General features: G+C 45.2%; 1 protein-coding gene across 1 annotated transcript in view; it reads right to left on the bottom strand.

Annotated features, from left to right (window-relative positions):
- Positions 1 to 2,050: 2,050 nt before the first annotated feature.
- Positions 2,051 to 15,375, bottom strand: part of NWD1 (NACHT and WD repeat domain containing 1) — a 67,272-nt gene continuing 53,947 nt past the window's right edge. Inside the window, exons 18-21 of the mRNA XM_072156602.1 lie at positions 14,848 to 15,124; positions 6,850 to 7,397; positions 3,567 to 3,672; positions 2,051 to 2,873 (exon numbers count right to left, since the gene is read on the bottom strand). Coding sequence (XP_072012703.1) covers positions 2,575 to 2,873; positions 3,567 to 3,672; positions 6,850 to 7,397; positions 14,848 to 15,124 — 1,230 coding nt within the window. The 3' untranslated portion in view covers positions 2,051 to 2,574. The remainder of the gene's footprint in view (positions 2,874 to 3,566; positions 3,673 to 6,849; positions 7,398 to 14,847; positions 15,125 to 15,375) is intronic.

Raw genomic sequence — 15,375 nt, 5'->3', positions numbered from 1 at the left:
CGCTTTGCGGCGGGCTCTGGTGAATACCAGGTGCCGCTAGGCTCCGGTTCCGGGTGTTGGCTAGTTACATCTCCCGCGGTGGTCCAGAGGATCCACTGATCCTAACATGGGCTCAATAGCTGTTAATGGAGACTGGAGCCCTTCAGGCTCATTTGCATCATTTTAAAGCCTTTTTTTCTAAAAAGGAAGCTTAAAGTAGAGCAGATCCTGCCAGACTGTGTACACACCAGTATGTAAGTGTGCTTGGTTTACAATCCTTCATCCTTGTGGTAGATGTCTTTTAAGGGGTCTTTATTATCTAGTGAAGAGCCTGTATAAGTATTTATTGACTTGCCAGGGTTATGTTTTGGTGCTACAGGTGTGATATTTAGTGCTGGACTGTGGTATATTTAGTTCTGAGATGGGATTTTGCGCAATTCTATGGTCATTCTATTCTGCTTGATACTGGTGCAGCCACTTGAAGTTGAATAGTAAGACATTGAGACCTTCAGACTAAATAATGTTGTGTACTTCTAGACTGTAAGAATACCACTTCCTAAGCAATAGGTTGTATTCTGCAACTTCATCTATTTCCAGAGAGTTATTATGCATTTAGTCACATTGGGCCATATTTATCAAAAATAGTGCAAACTGCACTATGTCAGACAGAAAACTGGTGCAAACACTTTAATAAATGCGGGCCATTATCTTATTTTACTGTGACATATTTCATGTACATGTAAAGAAAAAAAGTGGAAAGAAAAAAGGGACAAGCAGAAAAGTAATATAGTGTAGTAGTCTTAAAATGCAGGTGAGTTTTTAAACATAGAGTGTGTACTCACCTTTTCATGGTTGTGTTAAGTCAGTAATCACGTATTGATTATTATTCTGCTGGTGCAGCCTTGTGTCCCAAGCTGGTATGGCACAAGTTCGGCAAAGTAAATGATAAAAAAATGTACTTGATCCGAAACGCGTATCCCATTTTATCTTTCATTAGGGGTAAAAGTTCCATATCATTGGTAAAAATTCCCCTTGTTTTTTTTTATTTATATACATTTTATTTATTTTTTTAAAATCCTTTCATCGACGAGAAGGAGCACCCCAAGTGATTTTTATAGGGTTTATTATCCTAAAAAGCCATATTTTCTGTACAAGTCCCCCGGTTATATACAGGATAGGATCTTTAAGTTTGTTCTTAAGTTGAATTTGTTTGTAAGTCTGAACTGTATATTTTATATTTGTAACAAAATTTTTTTGTCCCAGTGACAAGTGGATTTTCAAAATTTTGTGCTGTCATTGGAACAAGGATTATCAATAAAGCTTCATTACAGACACCTTACAGCTAATAATTGCAGCCTGGGACTAAAGTAAAGTATCCAGAGAGTTCACCTGAGGTCACAGTGGTGTGAGATGTCCATCTGTAACTAGGGATCGTCTGTAAGTCGGTTGCCCTTAAGTAGGGAATCACTTGTACTCATGATCTTCCTTAGATGTTACTAAAATATGCTTTTTTTAAGTAGTGTTCTGTACTTTACTGTAATTTCTGGTAATTTGAATGATACTGTTAGTGTTTGGTAGTTATACTTTCTCTCCCATCTTCGAATAGCTAAAAATATTATTTCTCTTAATTCTACATAACACAGTAATATTATTATAGCATATTTATCATATCACAAGAGAAAAGTAGTTTAACCAATGAAGGACACAACCCTTTCCCCTTTTTTTGAAATTCAGATTTTTATATTTTTCAAAGCTTTTCTTTCCGTGTCTGTGTAACATCTGTGTCAACTTCAGGAAGAAAGTTGGAAAAAAATCCAATATTTGAAGAAAAAAAAATTACCACTTTGGCCTTTTTTACACATAAGTGTACAGACTTTGTAAGCTGCTGAAAAAGAAGGAGTTAACCGTCTAAATCTTACATTTCAGTGAGGAAGCAGCAGGGAAATGTCTGTGTGTGTAACTATACATGCAAATTGTCTGGGCTAAAGGGTAAGACATTTTGAATACATTTTTATTTGTATTGGTTAAATTTAGTCTCTTTACAAATACAATAGTTAGCAAATGTGTACATAGACTTTATCAATTAATAATAATAATTATATGGATAATTAGCATAATTTTATATATATTTGAAGGTCCAATATGCTATAGGTAAGGGCCAGTTCACATCTCAGCTATTTCATCAGATATCGTGAGCCAAATAGCTCTGTGCCCAAACACACATAGAAGGTGCAAATCTTTCCATTATATCTTATCTCTTTGGTAGTCCCCACAGCTGGTTTTAACTCTCAATAACTGATTAAAACCTGTTTATTAATAATAAGGTATGAACACACTTATTATAGATTTATGTCTGCTTTCTTCCTGAAACAATGGCTTTTTTTTACCGATGCAATACAATACAACACACTTGGACATGTGTGGCGCTAGTTATCTTGTGTCATATAGCTCCTGTAATCTGTTTAAAAGCAGTTTCTTTTTTCTATATATAATTAAATGGTTTCTAAAGTAAGTGTTTTAGCTGATAACAGCTTCATCTCATTTGTGGGCACTTTCAAGACCTAATTTTTCCAAATGACTTCTCACCTATGATTGTTAAACAATAAGGCATATTTGTGAAGATTTCTCATTTTGTTCCTTGCAGTTCCACCATTTCTTTACCGGTTTTGTATATGATTGAACTATCTTTTTCCAAGTGTTTTTGTCTTTCTTGGATTTCACATTGCATGTAGCCTTGATGTTCTGTAGTGGGTTGTACTTGGGGTTTATAGTCTGCGGGCACTGAAACTTCTCCTGAATCACATACCCAAGTCTTGTGGTTCCCATAAATCCATCAGTGGTGGGGACAAGACGAGTGACGGTTGCATAAACATATTGTACTGCAAGCAAAGAACCTGTTTGACAGCAGATTTTGTAGTTAGAAATATGTATGTGACCTGTAGAATTTTTTTACAACATTAATTGTTGTCTCATAAGGCATTTCAGACTATTTGCGCTTAACAACTATAATTAGTCTACATATAATTTGTTTTATTTTAGGATTTACATCGATTTGACAGAGAAATTGCAAAGAAATAGCAGAAAAGTATTTTTTTTACTTAAGAAGGGATATTTTGCTGCCATTTCAATTTTTCAATTCTAACCAGACCCACCGTGATCTCCGCACTGATGCCATTTTAACACAACAGTAACAAAAAACTTTTTTACGGTTTTAAGATTTTTGCAAAGGAACAAAAAATGCTTAACACAAAATGAGTAAATCAAATAAATTGATATTAAACCCTGGAAGGCTCCGAGTGCATCCACGCACTCAGTTTTTCAGATGCCGTTTTTGATGCCCAAACCAGGAGTGGAGTGAAAATACAGAAGCAGCACTTCTTAATAATACATCAGAACCATTTGGACACTTACAAGGTCCCTAATAATCTGAAAAAGAAGAGGAGACGAATGAGGACCTGGTAAGTGTCAAAATGTCATACTGCTCAGTCCTTTTGATAACCATTTTTGTTACCTAAGAAACCTTCATAATAACAAAGAGAAGTTATTGGTAAAGCAAAGGTTCAAAATTGTCTCAAAGAATATCTCACCATTTGACACATCCCACACTTTGATTGCTCGGTCCTGAGATCCAGTATAAATGTAACAGTCGTCTGGTGAGAAACAGGCACATTCGACACCTTGGAAGAAGAAACCCTGCAGAAAATATAATAATAGATGTCAATATACAAACATAGGCCTGTTTGTAGTTCCCTCCTGTTCAAGAGAGGAGGGATGAGCAAGGCCGCATTTGCCATGAGGCGAGATGAAAATCTTGCCACAGGCAGTAGAATGCGGAGCCCTTTAAAGAGCGGCTAAATTTGTTGCTCTAATGTGGACGATTCGACCGCCCATTGACACCCGAATCGCCCACCAGATAAATAAATCACACTTGCCTCTTTAAGACAAGGTGCCATTTACATGCGGATGAACGCAGCCCCTAATGGCTGCTGGCGTCGCTCCATTCTGAAGACGGGAGCTGCGCGCCATGGAGGCACCATGGGAGGTAAGTATCAGTTTTATTATTTTTAATGTACATTCAATTAATTAAATGTAGCTAATAATGGTAAGGGGCGAATACTGATATAATGGGGTAGGGGTGGGGGGTTTCTGTATATATTTATATGTGGGCAGAATCATTTTATACTGAGGGGGCTGTATATATTATATCATTTTATACAGGGGAGCTGTATGTATTATATGGGGCCAGAATCATTTTATACTTGGGGGGGGGGGGGCTGTATGTATTATATGGGGCCAGATTCTTTTTTTCCTGGGGAAGGGGGGTGGGCGGCTGTATATATTTATATGGGGCCAGATTCCAGCTTGGAGGGCTGTATGTGGGATACAGTATATTACTAAGCTGGGAGGGCTGTATATGGAATACAGTATATTACTAGCTGGGGGGCTCTATATGGGATACAGTATATTACTAAGCTGGGGGACTGTATATGGGATACAGTATATTACTAAGCTGGAGGGCTGTATATGGGATACAGTATATTACTGAGCTGGGTGGGCTGTATATGGGATACAGTATATTACTAAGCTGGGTGGGCTGTATATGGGATACAGTATATTTCTAAGCTGGGAGGGCTGTATATTGGCTACAGTATATTACTAAGCTGGGGGGTTGTATATGGGATACTGTATATTACTAAGCTGGGGGGCTATATATGGGATACAGTATATTACTAAGCTGGGGGGGGCTGTATATGGGATACACTATATTACTAAGCTGGGGGGGTTGTATATGGGATACAGTATATTACTAAGCTGGAGGAGAGCTGTGTATAATTTAATTGGGGGAAGGGGGTGAATAATGAGGCCTTTAAATATATGAGAGCAGGGTTTTATTTAAAAAAAAATTATATTCATTAGGGGTTGCAATATATTTACATTGGTCAGAGGAGCACTGTATATAAAATCATATGTAACATAATAACAGGGTGGGATATATTCATTATAGGATACAATAGATTACTTTGCATCATGTAAACCAAATGTTGGGGGGTCTGTATTAATAAATTAGGGGTGTTGATTGGTGTGCTGTGCATGCTATAATTCCAGTAGAATATATGTCAGGGTCCGTGAGGTTGTGGATCCTCTGAACCACTGCGGACGATGGCACAAGCCACCACCTGGGACCGGAGTCTAAGTGGTACCCGGTTTTCACCAGAGCCCGCCGCAAAGCGGGTTAGACAAGCTGCGGCGTGGTACCACCAGGTCGTTCCACAGGCGTGACTTGTCCGCAGTGGCAGCCAAGGTCGAGGTACAGAAACGGCAGGCAATCTCGTAGTCGGGGACAGGCAGGAGGTCAGGACAGGCAGCACAGGATCGGAGTCAGAGACGTAGCAACAAGTCAGGGCAGGCGGCAAAGGAGCGATGTCAGAAACGGAACCGGGGTCACAACGGGAATTCACAAGAAGAGCACGAAGCATCAGGAGAGCTTTCTCTAGGGCGCTAGGCACGAAGATCCGGCAGGGGCTTGCAGGAAGAGGCAGGGTTAAATAGATTCTGCAAAATGGCCAGCGCCAATTAATGGCGCACTGGCCCTTTAATTTTGAGAAGTGACCGCACGCCCTATCACTCGTGACAATATATATATAGTGAAGGGATGTTTTATATGTGGGGAGAGTGAGGTCAGTTGTGTTGTGAGGGGTATATATTATTTAGGAGCACAGTGTTTAGACCGAAATTGTGTAGAACAGGCACTACCAAGGTATACGAATGTATGTAAGCCAACACACCCCAATAGCTATACAATCCAAACAAAACAAGAAAAAGGTGGGATGCGTACACAAGGCTAGACAGAAATATAACAAAAAATGTTTATAGTAACAAATAAGTAACAATTTTAAACACAATAAATATGGGACAACAATAAATATAAAAATACTTAAAAAGTACACCAGTGGGGTGTACAAAGCTGCCAAGGGCCAAGTAGCCCTAAAAACCCCTACTACAGTCTGCCAAGAGTAGAACTAAAGTAACCATAAGGACCAGAATATGAATAACCATATAGAGCTAAAGTGCAAAAAATGATGCATGAAAAGTGCAATTGAACAATGTAACAAAGCTCTGATGCTTTGATCCCTACATGCCCAACATATACAATACCATGTTGTCGTAGATTGAGACAATAAAGCAAGGCAGGCAGGTGTAGGCAGAGACAGGGGGGGGGTAGGCAGGTAGGTAGTCTGCCCAGAACCGAGATCCACCACCCTCCGGGCCACAAGAAAAGGCTAGGCCCTGGTGGGAGATGTTGCACAAGAGTATGGATAAAAAGACTCAGAATTATGTTTGAACTCAAACAGAATTATGTGCTAACTTTAACTACTGCCATTTAACACAGTTGGGTGCTGCCACCGATCATGGGTGTTTAGTGTTTGCGCTGCTATTTCCTATGCTTGTGATGTCATCAGGAAGTGACAATCTTTGGGAAAAATTACGGCACATTTCAGCAGCATTTAAAGAGTTAACACCAGCACCCATCGCTGGAGTTAAATGGCGGGGTGAGCCGGACCCCAACCCAGTCAGTCAGAAGTTTGGGTTCGGAGGACCTGAAGCGGGTTTCATTCATCAGGATTCAACAAATTCCATGAAGTCTATTATAAATGTAAGCCAATTAAAGTTCGTTAAAAGAGACTAAGTCTTTGATTTGCTTCTCATTTAGTTATACAGCAATAGAAAACACGTGACCATAGAATTTTGACTATTAATTAAATCCGCTAAAAGTCTAGGAAAGTTCAAATGTAGTGTAGAAATTATATTAAAAAAAAGGCAGCAACAAGACTTTATTATGACAAGGAGCAGTAAAGTTCTCTACAATACCTTATAACACATCTCATGTTCCCAGACACCTGTCTCCATATTCCACAACCGCTGAACTGAGTCCTCACAGCCGCTAAGCACGTATGCCTCCTTTGTACTGATTTCCAAGCAAGTAACTTTGCTTTCATGGGACTCCAGATTTTGATGGTCATCTTTTTCAGGAGTGAATAGGCAAAGTTCACCTCCCACCATTCCATAAATAATCCTTTGGTCTTCAAATATAGCTACTCTGCTCACAAAACCTGGTATATCTGGATGTATTGAATATATGGGGCCATCGAGCATTGGAAGAGGGTCTCCTTTAGTTATTTCATAAACTAAAATAGTTCCTTGATAAGCAACAGCTAGGTGGTTTTCTTGTTTGCTCAGAGATATACAAAGCACTGGTGAAGTATCAGGAGGAGGAATACAAGCAACATCCTGTCTTTGGTCTAATGGAAATGCCAATACTGTGCCAGATGTCAGGCCACAGAATAAAATTCTCTTGTGATTTGCAATCTCCAGACATGTGACCTCTGAAGAAGCTTCCAGAATATCTGTCATTCGACCTGCAAGACAATAAATATTAATTTAAGCTTATTTATCTTCAGAACCTAGGCTTCTTCTAAACAATCAATTACACTAGCACCAAAGAAATAGAAACTACTACAAGGATCAAAACTAATCTACGAATAAGTTAAAGGGTAACTCTAAAGTTTATACATTTTTTTCCATAACTGCAATAGCTGAAATCTAACATTTTTCCAATATACCTCCATCACCCTATTGCAGTCTTTTCTCTGCAAATGCTCTGTGTCACGGGTGCTCCCGCGATCCCTGTCTCGGATCGCGGGCGCATCCGTGCACCCCCGTTTGCCCCCGCTGCAGGCCCGTCGCTGGACTCACCTCTCCCGGCTCCAGCTCTTCCCCGGACTGCTGTGCGCGCGCGTCCCCGCCTCCTAGGGCGCGCGCGCGGCTCCTGCCGAAAATTTAAAGGGCCAGCGCACCGCTAATTGGTGCACTGGCTGAACCTCACCTTTAAGAATCCTGCCTCTTCCTGTGTCCCCTGCCGGATCTTTGTGCCTCATAGCCTTAGAGAAAGCTTCCAAGCGAGTATTCCTGCGTTCCTGTGTATCCCTGCGTTCCTGTGTATCCCTGCGTTCCTGTGTATCCCTGCGTTCCTGTGTATTCCTGTGTTCCCGCTCCTGAGTCCTGTGTTACCTGAGTTCCTCCGTGTTGCTGTGTTCCGTGTGCCTGTGTTCCCGTTCCCACCTGCCTGGACCTCCCGTTGCTGACCCCGGACTTGGACCTGACGTTGCATCTCTGCCGCCTGCCCTGACCCTGTGCCTGGACCCGACTACGAGTTGTCATCCGCTAAGGTACCTCGACCTCGGCTGCCACCGTGGGCTAGTCACACCTGGGAACGACCTAGTGGTATCCTGCCGCAGCAAGTCCAACCCGCTTTGCGGCGGGCTCTGGTGAATACCAGGTGCCGCTGGGCTCCGGTTCCGGGTGTTGGCTAGTTACATCTCCCACGGTGGTCCAGAGGATCCACTGATCCTAACAGTAAGATCCGGCCATGGATCCCGCCGAGGTTCCGCTTCCCACTCGACCAAACTTTGCCGCCATAGTGGTCCAGCAATCCCGGGAGATTGCCGCTCAACGCGAACAGCTGGATCAAGTTACCACTATGCTGCAACAACTACTAGCCACCCAGCAACAGCAACAGGTTCCCGTGTCTGCTCCCGTGGCTCCTGCAACCCCGGTCTGCCTTCCTGTTGCTGAACCACGACTACGGCTGTCTATGCCCAGCAAATTTGACGGAGACCCCAAACAGTGCAGGGGTTTTATTACTCAGTGCTCCCTACAAATAGAACTTATGCCTTCGCAATTTGTCACGGAGCGTTCCAAGGTGGCATTTTTCGTCAGTCTTCTCTCTGGGAAGGCCCTGGCCTGGGCCACTCCTCTTTGGGACAGAGGCGACCCCGTCACGACTACTCTTGCGGCTTTTCTGGCGGAGTTCCGGGCCGTTTTTGAGGAACCAGCACGGGCTTCTTCTGCCGAGACTGCGTTGTTGAATCTGCGCCAAGGCAACTCATCTGTGGGAGAGTATGCTGTTCAGTTCCGCACCCTGGCCTCTGAACTTGCCTGGAACGATGCAGCTCTCATCGCCACCTTTAAAAAAGGACTCTCGCCGCAGGTCAAAGATGCGCTGGCGGCTCGGGATCTACCGTCAACTCTGGGTGGTCTCATCTCACTGGCCACTCGGATAGATGTCCGGTTTAAGGAACGCGCCGAGGAACTTCGCTCTGAGCATCCTCAAGCTCAGGTAAGACGTTTTCCTCGCCTCGCACCTGCCTTCCAAAGACCGCTCCAGCCTCCGCCTGTGTCGTCTGCTGAGGAACCCATGCAGGTGGACAGAATCCGGCTCTCTCTGCAAGAGCGTTCCAGAAGACGACAGGAGAACCTTTGTCTGTATTGTGCCAGTCCAGGGCACTTCATCGGGACTTGTCCTGTTCGTCCCCCACGTCCGGGAAACGCCAGCACCTAGGGCTCTTGGGAGAGGCGTCCCTAGGTGTATGCAAAGCTTCTCCACGTCTGATTATTCCTGTGCTCCTCAGCGTAGACACCGGCACCCAGATTCAAGTTTCTGCTTTCCTGGATTCAGGCTCTACAGCGAACTTTATGGACGCAGCCCTGGTCTCCCGGCATCACTTCCCAGTGGTTCGTCTTGAGAAACCATTGTCCATTGCCTCAGTCAGTGGCCAGATCCTTTCCGTGCCCATCCGGTTTCGCACGGAACCCCTGCTTCTGCAAGTTGGAGCCTTGCATAAAGAAAGACTTTCTTTTTTTGTACTGCCCCAAAGCACTTCCACCCTCCTGTTGGGTCTCCCCTGGTTGCAGCAACATGCCCCTGTGCTGGACTGGTCCTCTGGGGAGATTCTCCGTTGGGGCCCGGCTTGTTCTTCTCATTGTATGGATGTCCCTCGTCCGCTCTCTGTCTGGACTTCCACCTTGCCTCCCAAGCCCCTGGAGGGGCTTCCCGCTCCATACTTGGATTTCGCAGATGTGTTCTCCAAGAAACAGGCAGAGACTCTTCCTCCACATCGTCCCTATGATTGCCCCATCGACTTGCTGCCCGGCTCTTCTCCTCCACGGGGTCGGGTGTACCCGCTCTCGGTACCCGAAACAGCCGCCATGTCTGAATATATTAAGGAAAATCTGCAAAGAGGTTTCATACGTAAATCCTCCTCTCCAGCTGGCGCAGGTTTCTTTTTTGTCACCAAGAAAGATGGCTCTCTTCGCCCCTGTATAGACTATCGCGGTCTTAACAAAGTCACCGTTAAGAATCGCTACCCCTTGCCGCTGATCACGGAGTTGTTTGATCGTCTACGGGGCGCGAGAGTCTTTACCAAGTTGGATCTTCGTGGTGCCTACAATCTCATTCGCATCAGGAAGGGTGACGAGTGGAAGACTGCCTTTAACACCCGTGATGGGCATTTTGAATATTTAGTTATGCCCTTTGGACTTTGCAATGCACCAGCCGTTTTCCAGGAATTCGTTAATGATATCTTCAGGGACTTATTGTACAGCTGTGTTGTGGTTTACCTGGATGACATCCTCGTGTTTTCTGCTGATCTCGAGTCCCATCAGTCCCATGTACGGCAAGTGCTCGGTCGCCTCAGGACTAACCATCTCTATGCCAAACTGGAAAAATGCCACTTTCATCAAAGGAGCCTTCCATTTCTTGGCTACATTATTTCCGACAGAGGCCTGCAGATGGATCCTGCTAAACTATCTGCAGTTCTTCAGTGGCCACGCCCAGTGGGACTGCGTGCTATCCAAAGATTCCTGGGCTTTGCCAATTATTATAGGCAATTCATTCCACATTTTTCTTCCCTGGTAGCTCCACTGGTGGCGCTAACAAAGAAAGGTGTCAATTCTCGTCTCTGGCCCCCTGCGGCTGAGGAGGCCTTCACGAGATTAAAGACGGCGTTTTCCTCTGCATCTGTTCTTACCAGACCTGATACCGAGAAGCCATTCTTTCTGGAAGTCGATGCCTCTTCCGTAGGAGCTGGAGCGGTTCTTACCCAGAAGGGGCCTAGGGGCCGAACTCTCTCCTGTGGCTTCTTCTCCAAAACATTTTCCTCCGCAGAGAGAAATTATTCTATAGGGGATCGTGAGCTTCTGGCTATCAAGCTTGCCTTGGAGGAATGGCGTCATCTACTGGAGGGAGCTCGATTTCCAGTCAGTATTTTCACGGACCACAAGAACCTTCAGTACCTGCAGACTGCTCAACGGTTGAACCCACGTCAAGCCCGGTGGTCCTTATTCTTTTCCCGTTTTGACTTCCAGATCCATTTTCGCCCAGCCGAGAAAAACATCAAGGCTGACGCCCTGTCACGTGCTTCCGATGTTATGGGGGAGGACTATGCTCCGAGACACATCATTCCTCCAGAGCGGCTTGTGCTGGCAGCGCCGGTGGACCTTCGGCAGTTACCTCCCGGCAAGACTTATGTACGACCTGGACTTCGAAAGAGGATCCTGACCTGGGGACATTCTTCTCGAGTGGCTGGGCACCCTGGGGTGCAGCGCTCTGTGGCCCTGATTTCCCGTTTCTATTGGTGGCCTGATTTGGTCAAGGATGTTCGGGATTTTGTGCGGTCTTGTGCCTCTTGTGCTCGCAATAAGCCCTCACGACAAAAACCAGCTGGTCTTCTGTTGCCGTTACCCGTGCCTACCTGCCCGTGGTCTCACGTGGCTATGGACTTCATTACTGATCTGCCGCCATCATCTGGCAATACCGTTATCTGGGTGGTAACAGACCGCTTCTCTAAGATGTCCCATTTTGTCCCTCTACCAGGTTTGCCTTCTGCCCCACGTCTTGCCAGTCTCTTCTTCCAGCACATCTTCCGGCTTCATGGTCTTCCCCGGCACATCGTTTCTGATCGAGGTGTTCAGTTCGTGTCCAAGTTCTGGAGATCTCTGTGCAATCAGCTGCAAGTGAAATTGGACTTTTCCTCTGCCTATCATCCTCAGTCCAACGGCCAAGTAGAGAGGGTGAATCAGACTTTGGGATGCTATCTCCGCCACTTTGTGTCCGCTCGTCAGGATGACTGGGCTTCTCTCTTACCATGGGCGGAGTTTTCCTACAATTCCCTGGACTCCACTTCTGCTGGTTCTGCTCCCTTCTTTATTAATTACGGACTGCACCCACGGCCTCCTCTTCCGTTACCTGTGTCTGCAGATGTTCCTGCTGTGGAGGACTTGGTACAGGATCTAAAAGCCATCTGGGAACAAGTCCGTACCTCATTGCTCCAAACCTCTGCCAAGACCAAGCATCAAGCGGACAAGAAACGTCGGCCTTTTCCTGTCTTAGCTCCTGGTGACAGGGTCTGGTTATCCTCCAGGTACGTCCGACTGAAGATCCCTGGCTACAAATTGGGACCCCGGTTCTTGGGTCCATTTGAAATCCTCAGTCGCATCAACCCGGTAGCCTACAAATTGCGTCTACCTCCTAGCATGCGCATACCCAACTCCTTCCACGTTTCCCTCCTCAAGCCAGTCATCTTAAACCGCTTCACCCAACAAGTTCCTCTCCCTCCGGCCCCACAAGCAGACTCTACTGATGTCTTCGAGGTGAAGGAGATCCTGGATACTAAGACAGTGAGAGGTAGGCGGTTGTTTCTGGTAGACTGGAAGGGATTTGGTCCTGAGGAGAGATCTTGGGAGCCAGAGGATAACATCTTGGACAAGAGCCTGCTCCAACGTTTTCTCAGGCCCAAGAAGAGAGGGAGGCCGAAGGGGGGGGGTACTGTCACGGGTGCTCCCGCGATCCCTGTCTCGGATCGCGGGCGCATCCGTGCACCCCCGTTTGCCCCCGCTGCAGGCCCGTCGCTGGACTCACCTCTCCCGGCTCCAGCTCTTCCCCGGACTGCTGTGCGCGCGCGTCCCCGCCTCCTAGGGCGCGCGCGCGGCTCCTGCCGAAAATTTAAAGGGCCAGCGCACCGCTAATTGGTGCACTGGCTGAACCTCACCTTTAAGAATCCTGCCTCTTCCTGTGTCCCCTGCCGGATCTTTGTGCCTCATAGCCTTAGAGAAAGCTTCCAAGCGAGTATTCCTGCGTTCCTGTGTATCCCTGCGTTCCTGTGTATCCCTGCGTTCCTGTGTATCCCTGCGTTCCTGTGTATTCCTGTGTTCCCGCTCCTGAGTCCTGTGTTACCTGAGTTCCTCCGTGTTGCTGTGTTCCGTGTGCCTGTGTTCCCGTTCCCACCTGCCTGGACCTCCCGTTGCTGACCCCGGACTTGGACCTGACGTTGCATCTCTGCCGCCTGCCCTGACCCTGTGCCTGGACCCGACTACGAGTTGTCATCCGCTAAGGTACCTCGACCTCGGCTGCCACCGTGGGCTAGTCACACCTGGGAACGACCTAGTGGTATCCTGCCGCAGCAAGTCCAACCCGCTTTGCGGCGGGCTCTGGTGAATACCAGGTGCCGCTGGGCTCCGGTTCCGGGTGTTGGCTAGTTACATCTCCCACGGTGGTCCAGAGGATCCACTGATCCTAACACTCTGCTCAACCCTTCTCCCTTCAGCACTGCAACCACGATCAGTGTAAGTAGCGATCACAGGAATTAGCTGTCAGTTCAGGTTCTGTTACCCAAACTGAACCTTTTTTCATGGTTCAGTCAAACCCACCAAACCCAAACCAGATTGGGCCCACTCATCTCTAGTTCAGTGACATTAAGAGTAATCATTGCACTCTTTGTTTTTAAATAAATTGTTTGTTCAGTGCCTTACAAATTACATAGCTTTATTGTTTTCAGTTTACAAAGTCTCATGAGGGCTTGTTTTCTGCATAATAAATTGTACTTCTTAGCGGCAGCGTTTAAAGGACATCTACCAGGATGAAGGATTGTAAACCAAGCACACTGATATACTGGTGTCTGTCTCCTCTAGCAGGATATGCTCTTCTTTTAGCTTTGTATGCTCTTGTTTTTAAGAAAATAAGGCTTTGAGAATTATGCATATAAGCCATTTAAAAGTTTTGCTTTTTTTTTTAAAGGAAAACAAAACAGGGAATAAGAAGCTTAAAGAAGAGCCGATCCTGCCAAGGGGGCACACACCAGTATGTCAGTGTGCTTGGTTTACAGTCCTTCATCCTTGTTACAGATGTCTTTTAATGTTCCATTCAGTACTGAAAAAAATGTGGTGGAATTGACACAACTTTCTTATGGGCTTTGTTTGTATGGATTTCATTGTGCAGTTTAAATAACACATCACCTGTATACTTTGTTGTCAAATAGAGCCAAGGTGGATGTGCTTAAGTGCCAACGCTGCTTGTGTGCCATGGTCTTGTTTGACCACAACATCTATCAGGTTAACAGCCTTGTTCAGTGCCAGCTGTTATCAGCAGAAAACACCTATCCGGTATGGAGAGGGCTCTGCATCTTAGTACTGTTCTTACTTACTTGTGTGAAAGGGCTATACTCATCTAAGGATTTCTTGCTTTATGTTCAGGATATGTCATAAATACCTTATAAGTGTGGATTCCACCACTGGAAGCAGTGCCTAAGTCTGATGTGATCTCTTGACCTATGTCCCATTGTTGGCTTGAGAGCAGCAATGATAAGTAAAGTCAACTCAGATGGAGCAGTGGACAGGAGTGGCCATGCGCTATCCATCCAAGAAAGTAGGATTCATGACAATAGCCTTGGTTGGCTTTTTTCACTGCTTCCATTTACTTGAATGTAGAGTGTTCTCAATTCTTTCAACCACTTTATTCAAGCCAACTAAGATACAGAGGTCAGTAAAGCACCATTCTCAAAATAGGTCTCAGAGGTTATGGATTTGTCATAAATATCTAACATTGGATAACTTCTTTAAGTTGGCAGTGTTGTTATTTTTCCAATTAATCTATGACTTACTCTTTTGCAACACAAGTTCTGTGCAGCCAAGACTACAAAATAGGAAAATGTTATAAGAATGAATATTGTTTTTGTTACTACCATCACACCTTACCTTGAACTGTGTCCCAGACTACAATTTTGTGCTTGTTACCAGTTTTAGGAAAATAAACTCTGTCCCCTGCACCTGACAGAGCAACACATCCACTACGGTCCTGAAAAGGAGGCAATGTCTTGTGTTTTTCATTATAATCCAGATCCCAGAGCTTGAGGTAGTAGGCATGGTTGGAAGAAGAGACCAATATTTTTCCTTTCAAGGCGAGTCCAGTAACGGGTACTCCCATTCCAAAAAAGCAATCTAGCAGCGTACCTCTCTTAGACAGTTTCCACACCTAAAAGTAATTAACATGAATTTCCATTCAACATACAGTCACTTTACAGCATTTACTCCTCAATACAACTTGTAGCATACAGGCAGTCCCCGGGTTACATACAAGATAGGGTCTGTAGGTTTGTTCTTAAGTTGAATTTGTATGTAAATCGGAACTGTATATTTTATCATTGTAATCCCAGCCAGAATTTTTTTGGTCTCTGCGATAATTTTGGGTTGTCATAAGAATGAATATTAACACTAAAGCTTCAT

This window comes from Engystomops pustulosus, chromosome 1 (assembly GCF_040894005.1).
Source record: "Engystomops pustulosus chromosome 1, aEngPut4.maternal, whole genome shotgun sequence".
In the NCBI taxonomy this organism is placed as follows: Eukaryota; Metazoa; Chordata; class Amphibia; order Anura; family Leptodactylidae; genus Engystomops; species Engystomops pustulosus.
The sequence above is the reverse complement of the archived record's forward strand: the minus strand, read 5'-3'. Positions and strand labels throughout refer to the sequence as shown.